Below are 14,862 nucleotides of genomic sequence, written 5' to 3' on the forward strand. Positions count from 1 at the left end.
CGAAGAAGTGAAGGTAAACTAGGCTACTTAGGTGGATTATTATTTCCGCGAAAAATGCCTCCATCACCGGAATGGTAGTTATCACACATCCTCGGAGATACCACACACACGGAAACGAGGACTGGACGAAAATAGGCATGAGTACTGAAATACCCTTCACAATCCCCCCTCCCACCCCCCCCCCCCCCCCCCCCCCCAAGAAAAAAAACGGACTGGTGCTATATACTCTAGTATATTAGAACACCTATTTTGGCGGTTCAGGCTGATTTGTTTTTTATATAATGGTTAATAATCTGCAAAATCAGCCTGCAAAGTGTTCTTAAGTGTTCTTAAAACAAAGTAAATAGAATAAGCTTTTTCGGGAAATGTGTGATACAAAGTATGTTTTAAGCAAAAAAATGATTTAAATCAGTATTTCGTTAAATATTTTGTTACATAAAATTGGGTGGAACTATTATGGGTGCAATGAAAAGTAGTGTTGATGTCTAATATTTTCTCATATAAGAACAACTTTCATTTTTTAGGCTAAATGTCTTCTTATATAAATGGTACTGTTTTTTCCCTAAAATGAGGTCTGGGTGTTCTTAATTAATCCACTTGTTCTTCCATGTTGGATATAAAAATTCGTAATATAACTCTCAAAAAATCGTGTGTAATTCTTTGTGCGAGGTCTCGCGCCATTTTTAGCTAGTTGGATTATTTTCCGTGTTTTCGGGCAGGTGGATGTTGTATTGAGTATTGTATTGAGTTCTAGAAATAACTCGCAGCCGACTAGAGCCCAGTCCTTCACACGTTCGTAATGGCGGCTTTCCGATAAGTAAAGCTGTATTTTTGTGGTGCAACATTGATAGCGCTGTTTTACGAGCTAAAAGAGCTCAGTTGAGGAACAAACAGCCCAAAACTCCTTCATTTTGTAGTAGGAGCATGTCCAAAGCGATGAAACCTTTATTCAAGATTCCGCCGGCCTTACAACCGAAGAAAACGCTTATAACCAACGACTACAATATAACACAGAAAGTTCTTGGTGTTGGCATAAACGGAAAAGTTCTGGAGTGTTTCGATAAGAAAACCAACGATAAACACGCGCTAAAGGTAGAGGAGATATGTAGCTATAAATTGATTTAGACGCTTAGTCTATATATCTCAAAAGGCCATCGTTTATGGAAAATGAAAGTTCAAAAATGCTTAGAATTGTATTTATAAAGTACTGTTTCTTTGCGTAAATACTTCCGTCTCGAATTACCAAGCCGAACAATTCCGTGTTTGTTTTTTTTTTCTAGCCAATTAGTTTTTGGAATGAAATGACAGTCATGATTTTTGATTTTGTGAGAAATTATCTGTGTTTAAACATTTTGATGTCAAACACATTTTTTAGTGTGTCTACCAAATTTACGATGTCTATTTCTCTCAAAAGCTTCTGAATGTTATTTTTGCAGCTCTATTCAATTAGGCTAGCTTACTGTGTTTTTTAAAGTTTACATTGATTTTATAATGTTTGGTTTTTTGATGATTGTGAAATGGCATAAAAAATATCACATGACATGTGTCGAAATATAACTTAGTTCTTGCTTAGCTTATATTTTTATGGTCTGTTGTTTCATAAAGAGAAAGTCAATTTATAATGTATGATGAATGTCCCTCAAAATCAATGTATTTTATTCAATTATTAAATCCCCACACATCTTTGTTTGATTGTCAGAAATTCATTATTGTTTATAAATTGTTACTGGTGACTTGATTTCCTTAAACTATTAGCTAGACCCTATGTGAGCTAGTTATATTATTGTTTTATTGTATTATAATATTCAGGCACATAACTAAGGGGGAATGCACAAAACCACCCCTTTTGGCCGCCAAAAAGTGTGTAATTTCTTATTGAAGTGAAAGAGTACAGACTATGCAGTGTGGAATCAGATAATTTTTTAACACAAGGTAAAAACAGTATGTTTTGAGCCTCTGTGAAAACATAGAAGTCTCTCTCTGATGTTTCAAGCATTTCACCGAGCAGAAAGCATACCTGTTTCAACCTTATGTTGAAAAATATTTGTGTGTGTGTGTGTATGAGATGGTCCTGTCTCTCTTGTATTGCCTTCATTAGGTGCTACATGACAATTTAAAAGCACGTCGTGAAGTGGAGTTGCACTGGAAGTCTTCCTTGTGTCCATATATAGTTGGCATTAAAGATGTATATGAGAATAAATATGCCAAGAATGACTGCCTCTTGGTTGTCATGGAATGGTGAGTGAAGTTTGATCTAGTGATCAGTATTAGTTTGGAAGGCACCTCTTTTGAGAAAGCTTGGTTTCAACCTTAAGATGGAATGCTAGAAATAACAGCTTTATGTATGTTTATGGTGTACCGTACTTAAAAGACCCTGAAGATGGTCCTACATAGGGCAGCATTCTTAGTATTGTATATGGGTCACATCATACTGGTGTTAGTGGTCTATATCATAATTGCTGCATTCTGATTGGTTGACCTTTAAGTGGGTTATCAGTTGCGAAAGTTGACAAATTTGAAGCAAAAAAAATGGCAAATTAGCAGACCAGACAACATTTTTGGCTCCCAAAATATACCTACTAAAGTGTGATTTGACTAAAACAACTATATTCCTCTCACCTTTTATACTCTAGGTCAATAGCCTCAGTCTCATGGTCATACTGTAGAAATAATTGTTATATATTATTTCATGAAAAGATTTGCTTATTTCTTTAGTATGTCTGGAGGGGAGCTATTTGAAAGAATACAAAGGAGAGGAGACAATCCTTTCACAGAAAGAGGTATTTGCCACTTAGGGGGAGTTACATTTGGGAAAGAATTACAGTATATGAGCAATTAGGTAAAATAAAAATACAAATACAAGCTGATATATATAGAGAGAAAATTTTCTAGCTAGGGTACACTTTTTAGCTGGATGTTTTTGTTGGGAGAGAAGGGTATCAGCTTTTTTTTATAGCAAAAGATTAACAATTCTTTTCAACTGGCTAAATTTCTGGCATTTTTCCACTGGTGGGTGTCCTGGTAAAATCAATAAAATTTATGTTAATTTGTATTTTATTTTATTTTTAATATGTTTTGCATTTGGCATGCCACTTGTCTGTATTCATTCTCTCTGCTTTTTCTTTCTGTAGAAGCTGCCTTTGTTATCTTATCATTTCCTTTCTGTAGAAGCTGCCTTTGTTATCTTATCATTTCCTTTCTGTAGAAGCTGCCTCTTTTATCTTATTGTTTTCCTTTCTGTAGAAGCTGCCTCTGTTGTCAGACAAGTTACCACAGCACTAGCACACCTTCATTCACTAAACATCGCTCACAGAGATCTCAAGGTGAGTTATCTATTAAAATCGATACCCCTGCTGGAACTAAAGCCTTGAGCTGTCTTGATTTAAAGATAAATTTCATCAGAATATCTTGTAATTTCTCTCTGTTGCTGCCAAAAATTATGTACCAGAAAAGTCCAAAGCCTAATGCTTTGAATTAAGTATATAAGGTAGAAATATCAGTAATGCATGAAGTTTCCATTTAAAAGTATTAATTTGCTGTTAATAATTAGTTGTACAGTAGTTCCGCCAGATTATTCTTTTTAATATGGAGGATTTTCCATAAATTTTAATGTCATAGGCAGTCCTGTAGTATAAGCTATCCCCTAAGACTACGTAAAAACATGGTACACCATTTCGACTGTAGACTTTAATAATTTTACAAAACATGCTGGAGAATCCAACACATTGTTTGTTTGGCAAGTTTCCTCAAAAAAGCTAATGAAGTACTTTATTCTATTCCAGCCAGAGAACTTACTCTATGCTAACCACTCTGAGAATGCTGCATTGAAGCTGACAGACTTTGGATTTGCCAAAGAAACCGATGCTGCACTTACCTTGCAGACACCCTGTTATACCCCATACTATGTTGGTAAGGGCTTCAACCAATGCATTTGGATATGCCCCATACTATGTTGGTAAGGGCTTCAATGCATTTGGATATACCCCATACTATGTTGGTAACGGCTCCAACCAATGCATTTGGATATACCCCATACTATGTTGGTAAGGGCTTCAATGCATTTGGATATACCCCATACTATGTTGGTAACGGCTCCAATGCATTTGGATATACCCCATACTATGTTGGTAACGGCTCCAATGCATTTGGATATACCCCATACTATGTTGGTAAGGGCTCCAACCAATGCATTTGGATATACCCCATACTATGTTGGTAACGGCTCCAACCAATGTATTTGGATATACCCAATACTATATTGGTAAGGGCTCCAATGCATTTGGATATACCCCATACTATGTTAGTAAGGGCTTCAACTAGTGTATTTGGATATACCCCATACTATGTTGGTAAGGGCTTCAATGCATTTGGATATACCCCATACTATGTTGGTAACGGCTCCAACCAATGCATTTGGATATACCCCATACTATGTTGGTAAGGGCTCCAACCAATGCATTTGGATATACCCCATACTATATTGGTAAGGGCTTCAATGCATTTGGATATACCCCATACTATGTTGGTAAGGGCTCCAACCAATGCATTTGGATATACCCCATACTATGTTGGTAAGGGCTCCAACCAATGCATTTGGATATACCCCATACTATATTGGTAAGGGCTTCAATGCATTTGGATATACCCCATACTATGTTGGTAAGGGCTCCAACCAATGCATTTGGATATACCCCATACTATGTTGGTAAGGGCTCCAACCAATGCATTTGGATATACCCCATACTATATTGGTAAGGGCTCCAATGCATTTGGATATACCCCATAGTTGGTAAGGGTTCCAATGCATTTGGATATACCCCATACTATGTTGGTAAGGGCTCCAACCAATGCATTTGGATATACCCCATACTATGTTGGTAAGGGCTTCAACCAATGCATTTGGATATACCCCATACTATGTTGGTAAGGGCTCCAATGCATTTGGGTATACCCCATACTATGTTGGTAAGGGCTCCAACCAATGCATTTGGATATACCCCATACTATGTTGGTAAGGGCTCCAACCAATGCATTTGGATATACCCCATACTATGTTGGTAAGAGCTTCAACCAATGCATTTGGATATACCCCATACTATGTTAGTAAGGGCTCCAACCAATGCATTTGAATATACCCCATACTATGTTAGTAGGGGCTCCAATGCATTTGGATATACCCCATACTAATTGGTAAGGGCTCCGATGCATTTGGATATACCCCATACTATGTTAGTAAGGGCTTCAACCAATGCATTTGGATATACCCCATACTATGTTGGCAAGGGCTTCAATGCATTTGGATATACCCCATACTATATTGGTAAGAGCTTCAATGCATTTGGATATACCCCATAGTTGGTAAGGGCTCCAATGCATTTGGATATACCCCATACTATGTTGGTAAGGGCTCCAACCAATGCATTTGGATATACCCCATACTATGTTGGTAAGGGCTCCAACCAATGTATTTGGATATACCCCATACTATGTTAGTAAGGGCTCCAATGCATTTGGATATACCCCATACTATGTTGGTAAGGGCTTCAACCAATGCATTTGGATATACCCCATACTATGTTAGTAAGGGCTTCAACCAATGCATTTGGATATACCCCATACTATGTTGGTAAGGGCTTCAATGCATTTGGATATACCCCATACTATATTGGTAAGGGCTTCAATGCATTTGGATATACCCCATAGTTGGTAAGGGCTCCAATGCATTTGGATATACCCCATACTATGTTGGTAAGGAATCTTTTATTCTTATCAACCAAGATGACAAACAGTAATGCCTAGTGCAACATAAAAACATAACAGCATGGGTGCGGGCACTATGTTTAGCCTGACATAACGACATGGACATAATGACATAAAAGAAAAAAACATGTTTTTTCGAAGATAAGAGTTCGCACGCCCATGTCATTATGTCGATGTGTCGCTAGTATGCACTAGGGCATAACTACTGGTGTGAGTACACAAGGGCACCCAGGATGTCTTCCTCTGAGTATAGCAGTACTTACTTTCTTTTAATTGACTAGACAAGTAGTTATTGGGCACCCCCACCCCACCCTGCTCTTTTGCATGTTTAATCGACAGTATGGCTGCTCACCCTCCTACTGTGGGTCCCAGAGGCTGACACTCTGCACTACCCAACCCCTGTTAGTTTAAAAAAACTTACCCCCCCCTCTCCCCATTCTCCAGCATATCATGGCCATGCAGCTGTTGACTATGATCGTTTTTCAAAAATGTGAAATATACACAATCCACTCTGATTTTATCTTATTTACAATCCACTCTGATTTTATCTTATTTACAATCCACTCTGATTTTATCTTATTTACAATCCACTCTGATTTTATCTTATTTACAATCCACTCTGATTTTATCTTATTTACAATCTACTCTGATTTTATCTTATTTACAATGCACTCTGATTTTATCTTATTTACAATCCACTCTGATTTTATCTTATTTACAATCCACTCTGATTTTATCTTATTTACAATCCACTCTGATTTTATCTTATTTACAATCCACTCTGATTTTATCTTATTTACAATCCACTCTGATTTTATCTTATTTTCAGCTCCTGAGGTGTTGGGCCCTGAGCGATATGATAAGTCATGTGACATGTGGTCATTAGGAGTAATTATGTATATTCTGTAAGTAACACTTGGTAATTTTTCTTTGTTGAGCTGAGCAAAATTATTTATGTACCAAAAATAACTATCATTAGACCTTGCTGAACTGTAGGTATTGGTTTTTAACATGATAGTAAAGCAAACTGAAAAATAGACTAATAAGGATGAACAGTAACATCTCATAATGTAGAGAAGTGTTCAATGCCTCGAATATCCATAAACGATGTCTTAGATCTCACCCTTAATGTCAACTGTGTTTGCAAAACTAAGGGTACTCCAACTCTTTTTTGCATCCCATCCCTTACAATTTTTTTCCAAAAAAAATTAGGGCTTCACCTGTAGCATACATAGCTTATTCTGGGTATTTGTGTGCATAGCTTATACTCGGTATTCGTGTGCATAGCTTATTCTGGGTATTTTGTGTGCATAGCTTATACTGGGTATTCGTGTGCATAGCTTATACTCGGTATTCGTGTGCATAGCTTATATTGGGTATTTGTGTACATAGCTTATTCTTGGTATTCGTGTGCATATTGTTTTCAGGTTATGTGGATTCCCACCATTCTACAGTAATCATGGAGCTGCCATCTCGCCTGGCATGAAAAAGAGAATACGACAGGGTCAATATGACTTCCCTAATCCAGAGTGGAGTTATGTGTCACAGCAAGGTGAGGCTAGCAACAGTACCACATGCTAAAAGTAACCCAGAGAGATGAGTAACAACGAAAGGGGGCAAATTAAAAAAACGTGTGATACTGGCAATTTTCTTTTTACAGTCACATTCATCTCTTGGTCTGTGTCTATTTTTTAGCCAAAGATCTAATCAGGGGATTGTTGAGGACAGATCCAACTAAACGGTTCACAGTAGAAGAAGTCATGAACAACCCGTGGATTAAGGTTAGTATGGTCTATCGGTGTCCCTTGGGAGCACTGGTGGCCTAGTGTTTTAGCATGGTGGTCTATTGCCACTGTGGCCAAGAAGCGAATCCTGGACATGGCTGGGAATTTTTTTCTGATAACAACTCTTAACTGGAAGTCCCGTCTCTTCAAACTGCATCTCAATAACCCAAATCAAAGGGACAAAAGAGAATCACTAAGGCAGGTTTTTTTATTTGTGATACCGGAATAAGAATGATTAGAATAGAAAAAGCATGCTTTCGTTTATCCCACGTTCCCATAATGAATCCAATGCCATTCTGAATATTCTCTAGCAACCATTTCCATTCCAGAATGATAGGAAAACAACGTGCCCTAAGGGTGCAATAAACCCTCTGGCAGTGACCACCCTCAGTAAAAGTGCTTACTAACAATACACACATGTGGACACTTGATTTGGAGGCCCGCTCTGTTGTGCCATCCGCACAAGTTTAACTGCTGGGAGTTAAATCATGCCAAAGATGGGAATTTGAAATCACCTTGGCTTCACAGTAACAGCCTTGAGTCTCAATGCCCAACCCTAGCAAAAACTTTTGATGGTTATATATTATCTGTCTTTTCCAGGCTTACACTGAAGTGCCCTCAACACCCCTACACACGGCCGCTGTGCTTAAGGAGGAGGAAGAGAATTGGCAAGATGTGCAGGTAGTTATCAGGGGGAGGGGGTGGTGAACTAATTACACCAATAGAGAATTGGCAAGACGTGCAGGTAGTTATCAGGGGGAGGGGGTGGTGAACTTATTACACCATTAGAGAATTGGCAAGATGTGCAGGTGGTTATCAGGGGGAGGGGGTGGTGAACTTATTACACCAATAGAGAATTGGCAAGACGTGCAGGTAGTTATCAGGGGGAGGGGGTGGTGAACTTATTACACCAATAGAGAATTGGCAAGACATGCATGTAGTTATCAGGGGGAGGGGGTGGCGAACTTATTACGCCATTAGAGAATTGGCGAGATGTGCAGGTAGTTATCATGGGGAGGGGGTGGTGAACTAATTACACCATTAGAGAATTGGCAAGACTTGCAGGTAGTTATCAGGGGGAGGGGGGTGGCGAACTAATTACACCAATAGAGAATTGGCAAGACGTGCAGGTAGTTATCAGGGGGAGGGGGTGGTGAACTAATTACACCAATAGAGAATTGGCGAGACGTGCAGGTAGTTATCAGGGGGAGGGGGGTGGCGAACTTATTACACCAATAGAGAATTGGCAAGATGTGCAGGTAGTTATCAGGGGGAGGGGGGTGGCGAACTAATTACACCAATAGAGAATTGGCAAGACGTGCAGGTAGTTATCAGGGGGAGGGGGTGGTGAACTAATTACACCAATAGAGAATTGGCGAGACGTGCAGGTAGTTATCAGGGGGAGGGGGGTGGCGAACTTATTACACCAATAGAGAATTGGCAAGATGTGCAGGTAGTTATCAGGGGGAGGGGGTGGTGAACTAATTACACCAATAGAGAATTGGCAAGACGTGCAGGTAGTTATCAGGGGGAGGGGGGTGGTGAACTAATTACACCAATAGAGAATTGGCAAGATGTGCAGGTAGTTATCAGGGGGAGGGGGGTGGCGGACTTATTACACCAATAGAGAATTGGCAAGACGTGCAGGTAGTTATCAGGGGGAGGGGGGTGGTGAACTTATTACACCAATAGAGAATTGGCAAGATGTGCAGGTAGTTATCAGGGGGAGGGGGTGGTGAACTAATTACACCAATAGAGAATTGGCAAGACGTGCAGGTAGTTATCAGGGGGAGGGGGGTGGTGAACTTATTACACCAATAGAGAATTGGCAAGATGTGCAGGTAGTTATCAGGGGGAGGGGGGTGGTGAACTTATTACACCAATAGAGAATTGGCAAGACGTGCAGGTAGTTATCAGGGGGAGGGGGGTGGCGAACTTATTACACCAATAGAGAATTGGCAAGACGTGCAGGTAGTTATCAGGGGGAGGGGGGCGGCGAACTAATTACACCAATAGAGAATTGGCGAGACGTGCAGGTAGTTATCAGGGGGAGGGGGGTGGCGGACTTATTACACCAATAGAGAATTGGCAAGATGTGCAGGTAGTTATCAGGGGGAGGGGGGCGGCGAACTAATTACACCAATAGAGAATTGGCGAGACGTGCAGGTAGTTATCAGGGGGAGGGGGGTGGCGGACTTATTACACCAATAGAGAATTGGCAAGACGTGCAGGTAGTTATCAGGGGGAGGGGATGGCAAACTAATTACGCCATTGTAAACACAGAGCAGTTTTGCTGATTGTTAGCCCTTTATTAGAATTATAGACCAAAGATCAGATGTTACTTATTTGCTTTTTCCTGATTTCCTTAAGTGTTCAGATTGGTAAGATTTGATTTGTTTTCGGACCTCCTATCTCAAATAGGTTACGCTCAATAATGCATGCGGGGTAACCCGCAATGGGTCATGGATAACATTTTTGGCTGAATACTGGACTCTGAAAGCCATTAGATGTTAGGTGACACAGAGACAAAAATGCCTCAACTTTCCAAACCTGGATTTTTTTACGCTTATTTGCTTGTATTTGATAGCCCTAAAGCAGTACAGGTTACGACACATGGATTAACCGTACACAGTCTTATTTGAGATGAGTATGTAATACAAGCAGCATGTAATTTACTTATTCTACTTGGCGCTTTTCTGTCTTTACAGGACGAGATGACGAACGCTTTAGCCACAATGCGGGTGGAATACGACAAAGTCACGAAGCTGAAGGACGTGAGCCAGTCGTCAAACCCTCTCCTGAACAGGCGCAAGAGGTAGATAGTGCGCTAGGGCTAACTGTTTTTTAGCCCTAGGTCTAATTTCGCTTCCATACCATTTCGAATATGGTGTTAACTTTTGCGAGAGTTTTGCTCATTTGGTACTAAATTTACATAGAACACCTCATTACATTTAAAGAGCATTTCTGGGTGTGGCCAACACTATACATTATGCAGCAGCCTAACGTACCCCCCCCCCCTGGGTTTTAACAGGCTATTTATATCATATTGAATTAGTAGGAATTGTCAGGTAGCTAAATAATAAAATTGAAGATATTTTCCTATTCAAAATTGGTAGTTTATCAGTAGATAAGTGATTTTTGGATTATCTGCTTTAAGAAGTAATGTTCGCACTATTGTCCAGACAGCCCTGGGTTTTGGTAACAATGGGATTGTTGTCATTAAGAATATTCAAAGACGGAAGGAAAGTAGTTTAAATAAGATCAATTCTCGATCGTGATTTCTACGATATAATGCTTTTTAATCCTTTTTAACCCATCGTACATGTGATCTCATAGCGATGGCCAGAGAATGGGCGGTCGCAGTCACCAATACGTGCTGTACATTTTTAAAGACAATCAAGTATTCCGTATATCCGGTTAGGGAATTCGTCGTTAAGATCACTCATCATATGGTTGTTGTATTAAAAGCACTATTTAGTTAACCCTTTGGAAAATTCGATTGTGGCTGGTTTTGATGTTGGATTTGATAAGGAATTGAACAGATATACAGGGATATCAGATATCAGTAGAAAATGTCACTTTACTGGTTTTATACCTTTTCTCACATTTTCTATCTAATATTATCAGTCACAACCAGTCGTATTTTCAAGATGATGTATTATTATTTTATGTAGTTTTTGATTACAAACCTAATCGTATACATCGTAAAAAAATATGTCGTTGGATGCTAATAAATGTCTTGAAAGTTTAATGGTGTGTTATTTGATGTCTTTTGTGGTCACGAAAATATTACTGCCCTGATGCGATGACAGAGACGCATAGGACCATAGTTAAACCCTCTGCCCTCATGCGACACCTTGGGCCATAGTTAAACCCACTGCCCTGATGCGACACCTTGGGCATATGGTTAAACCCACTGCCCTGATGCGACACCTTGGGCCATAGTTAAACCCACTGCCATGATGCGACCACTTGGGCCATAGTTAAACCCACTGCCCTGATGCGACACCTTGGGCCATAGGTAAACCCACTGCCCTGATGCGACACCTTGGGCCATAGTTAAACCCACTGCCCTGATGCGACACCTTGGGCCATAGTTAAACCCTCTGCCCTCATGCGACATCAAGGACCATAGTTAAACCCACTGCCCTGATGCGACACCTAGGGCCATAGTTGAACCCACTGCCCTGATGCGACACCTAGAATCATAGTTAAACCCTCTGCCCTGATGCGACACCTAGGACCATACTTGAACCCTCTGCCCTCATGCGACACCTTGGGCCATAGTTAAACCCACTGCCCTGATGCGACACCTTGGGCCATAGTTAAACCCACTGCCCTGATGCGACACCTTGGGTCATAGTTAAACCCACTGCCCTGATGCGACACCTTGGGCCATAGTTAAACCCACTGCCCTGATGCGACACCTTCGGCCATAGTTAAACCCACTGCCATGATGCGACCACTTGGGCCATAGTTAAACCCTCTCCCCTGATGCGACACCTTGGGCATATGGTTAAACCCATTGCCCTGATGCGACACCTTGGGCCATAGTTAAACCCACTGCCCTGATGCGACACCTTGGGCCATAGTTAAACCCTCTGCCCTCATGCGACATCAAGGACCATAGTTAAACCCACTGCCCTGATGCGACACCTTGGGCCATAGTTAAACCCACTGCCCTGATGCGACACCTTGGGCATATGGTTAAACCCACTGCCATGATGCGACCACTTGGGCCATAGTTAAACCCTCTACCCTGATGCGACACCTTGGGCCATAGGTAAACCCACTGCCCTGATGCGACACCTTGGGCCATAGTTAAACCCTCTGCCCTCATGCGACATCAAGGACCATAGTTAAACCCACTGCCCTGATGCGACACCTAGGGCCATAGTTGAACCCACTGCCCTGATGCGACACCTAGGATCATAGTTAAACCCTCTGCCCTGATGCGACACCTAGGACCATAGTTGAACCCTCTGCCCTCATGCGACACCTTGGGCCATAGTTAAACCCACTGCCCTGATGCGACACCTTGGGCCATAGTTAAACCCACTGCCCTGATGCGACACCTAGGGCCATAGTTGAACCCACTGCCCTAATGCGACACCTAGAATCATAGTTAAACCCTCTGCCCTGATGCGACACCTAGGACCATACTTGAACCCTCTGCCCTCATGCGACACCTTGGGCCATAGTTAAACCCACTGCCCTGATGCGACACCTTGGGCCATAGTTAAACCCACTGCCCTGATGCGACACCTTGGGCCATAGTTAAACCCACTGCCCTGATGCGACACCTTGGGCCATAGTTAAACCCACTGCCCTGATGCGACACCTTCGGCCATAGTTAAACCCACTGCCATGATGCGACCACTTGGGCCATAGTTAAACCCTCTACCCTGATGCGACACATTGGGCCATAGGTCAACCCACTGCCCTGATGCGACACCTTGGGCCATAGTTAAACCCACTGCCCTGATGCGACACCTTGGGCCATAGTTAAACCCTCTGCCCTCATGCGACATCAAGGACCATAGTTAAACCCACTGCCCTGATGCGACACCTTGGGCCATAGTTAAACCCACTGCCCTGATGCGACACCTTGGGCCATAGTTAAACCCACTGCCATGATGCGACCACTTGGGCCATAGTTAAACCCTCTACCCTGATGCGACACCTTGGGCCATAGGTAAACCCACTGCCCTGATGCGACACCTTGGGCCATAGTTAAACCCTCTGCCCTCATGCGACATCAAGGACCATAGTTAAACCCACTGCCCTGATGCGACACCTAGGGCCATAGTTGAACCCACTGCCCTGATGCGACACCTAGGATCATAGTTAAACCCTCTGCCCTGATGCGACACCTAGGACCATAGTTGAACCCTCTGCCCTCATGCGACACCTTGGGCCATAGTTAAACCCACTGCCCTGATGCGACACCTTGGGCCATAGTTAAACCCACTGCCCTGATGCGACACCTTGGGCCATAGTTAAACCCACTGCCCTGATGCGACACCTTGGGCATATGCTTAAACCCACTGCCCTGATGCGACACCTTGGGCCATAGTTAAACCCACTGCCCTAATGCGACACCTTGGGCCATAGTTAAACCCTCTCCCCTGATGCGACACCTTGGGCATATGGTTAAACCCATTGCCCTGATGCGACACCTTGGGCCATAGTTAAACCCACTGCCCTGATGCGACCACTTGGGTCATAGTTAAACCCACTGCCCTGATGCGACATCTTGGGCCATAGTTAAACCCTCTCCCCTGATGCGACACCTTGGGCCATAGGTAAACCCACTGCCCTGATGCGACACCTTGGGCCATAGTTAAACCCACTGCCCCGATGCGACACCTTGGGCCATAGTTAAACCCTCTGCCCTCATGCGACATCAAGGACCATAGTTAAACCCTTTGCCCTGATGCGACACCAAATAACATAGTTGAACCTTCTACCCTGATGCGACACCTAGGACCATAGTTGAACCCTCTACCCTCATGCGACACCTAGGACCATAGTTGAACCCTCTGCCCTCATGCGACATCAAGGACCATGGTTAAACCCTCTACCCTGATGCGACACCTAGGACCATAGTTGAACCCTCTGCCCTCATGCGACATCAACGACCATAGTTAAACCCTCTGCCCTGATGCGACACCTAGGACCATAGTTAAACCCTCTGCCCTGATGCGACATCAAGAACCATAGTTAAACCCACTGTCCTGATGCGACACCTAGGACCATAGTTGAACCCTCTACCCTCATGCGACACCTAGGACCATAGTTGAACCCTCTGCCCTCTTGCGACATCAAGGACCATGGTTAAACCCTCTACCCTGATGCGACACCTAGGACCATAGTTGAACCCTCTGCCCTGATGCGACACCTAGGACCATAGTTAAACCCTCTGCCCTGATGCGACATCAAAGACCATAGTTAAACCCTCTGCCCTGATGCGACACCTAGGACCATAGTTGAACCCTCTGCCCTCATGCGACATCAACGACCATAGCTAAACCCTCTGCCCTGATGCGACACCTAGGACCATAGTTAAACCCTCTGCCCTGATGCGACACCTAGGACCATAGTTGATCCCTCTGCCGTGATGCGACACCTTGGACCATAGTTGAACCCTCTACCCTGATGCGACACCAAGGACCATAGTTAAACCCACTGCCCTCATGCGACACCTAGGACCATAGTTGAACCCTCTGCCCTCATGCGACATCAAGGACCATGGTTAAACCCTCTACCCTGATGCGACACCTAGGACCATAGTTGAACCCTCTACCCTCATGCGACA

General features: G+C 42.7%; 1 protein-coding gene across 1 annotated transcript; it reads left to right on the plus strand.

Annotated features, from left to right (window-relative positions):
- The first annotated feature begins 778 nt into the window (after positions 1-778).
- On the plus strand, positions 779-11,295 carry LOC5512145 (MAP kinase-activated protein kinase 2). Its single transcript, XM_001632434.3, has 10 exons — positions 779-1,092; positions 2,099-2,238; positions 2,716-2,780; positions 3,244-3,323; positions 3,783-3,909; positions 6,590-6,665; positions 7,188-7,312; positions 7,456-7,541; positions 8,145-8,225; positions 10,253-11,295. Exons 1-10 carry the CDS (start codon positions 925-927, stop codon positions 10,361-10,363), a joined length of 1,059 nt encoding a protein of 352 aa, XP_001632484.2. The 5' UTR covers positions 779-924; the 3' UTR covers positions 10,364-11,295.
- The last annotated feature ends 3,567 nt before the right edge of the window (positions 11,296-14,862 follow it).

The sequence above is a fragment of the Nematostella vectensis genome, chromosome 10, assembly GCF_932526225.1.
Source record: "Nematostella vectensis chromosome 10, jaNemVect1.1, whole genome shotgun sequence".
Taxonomy (NCBI): Eukaryota; Metazoa; Cnidaria; class Anthozoa; order Actiniaria; family Edwardsiidae; genus Nematostella; species Nematostella vectensis.

Bases quoted from the DNA above. Each gene is read 5' to 3' on its own strand.
- LOC5512145 (XM_001632434.3), top strand. From the start codon at position 925: ATGTCCAAAGCGATGAAACCTTTATTCAAGATTCCGCCGGCCTTACAA. The intron at 2,239-2,715 runs GTGAGTGAAGTT...TTATTTCTTTAG, and splicing joins CTCTTGGTTGTCATGGAATG to TATGTCTGGAGGGGAGCTAT. The intron at 6,666-7,187 runs GTAAGTAACACT...TATTGTTTTCAG, and splicing joins GGAGTAATTATGTATATTCT to GTTATGTGGATTCCCACCAT.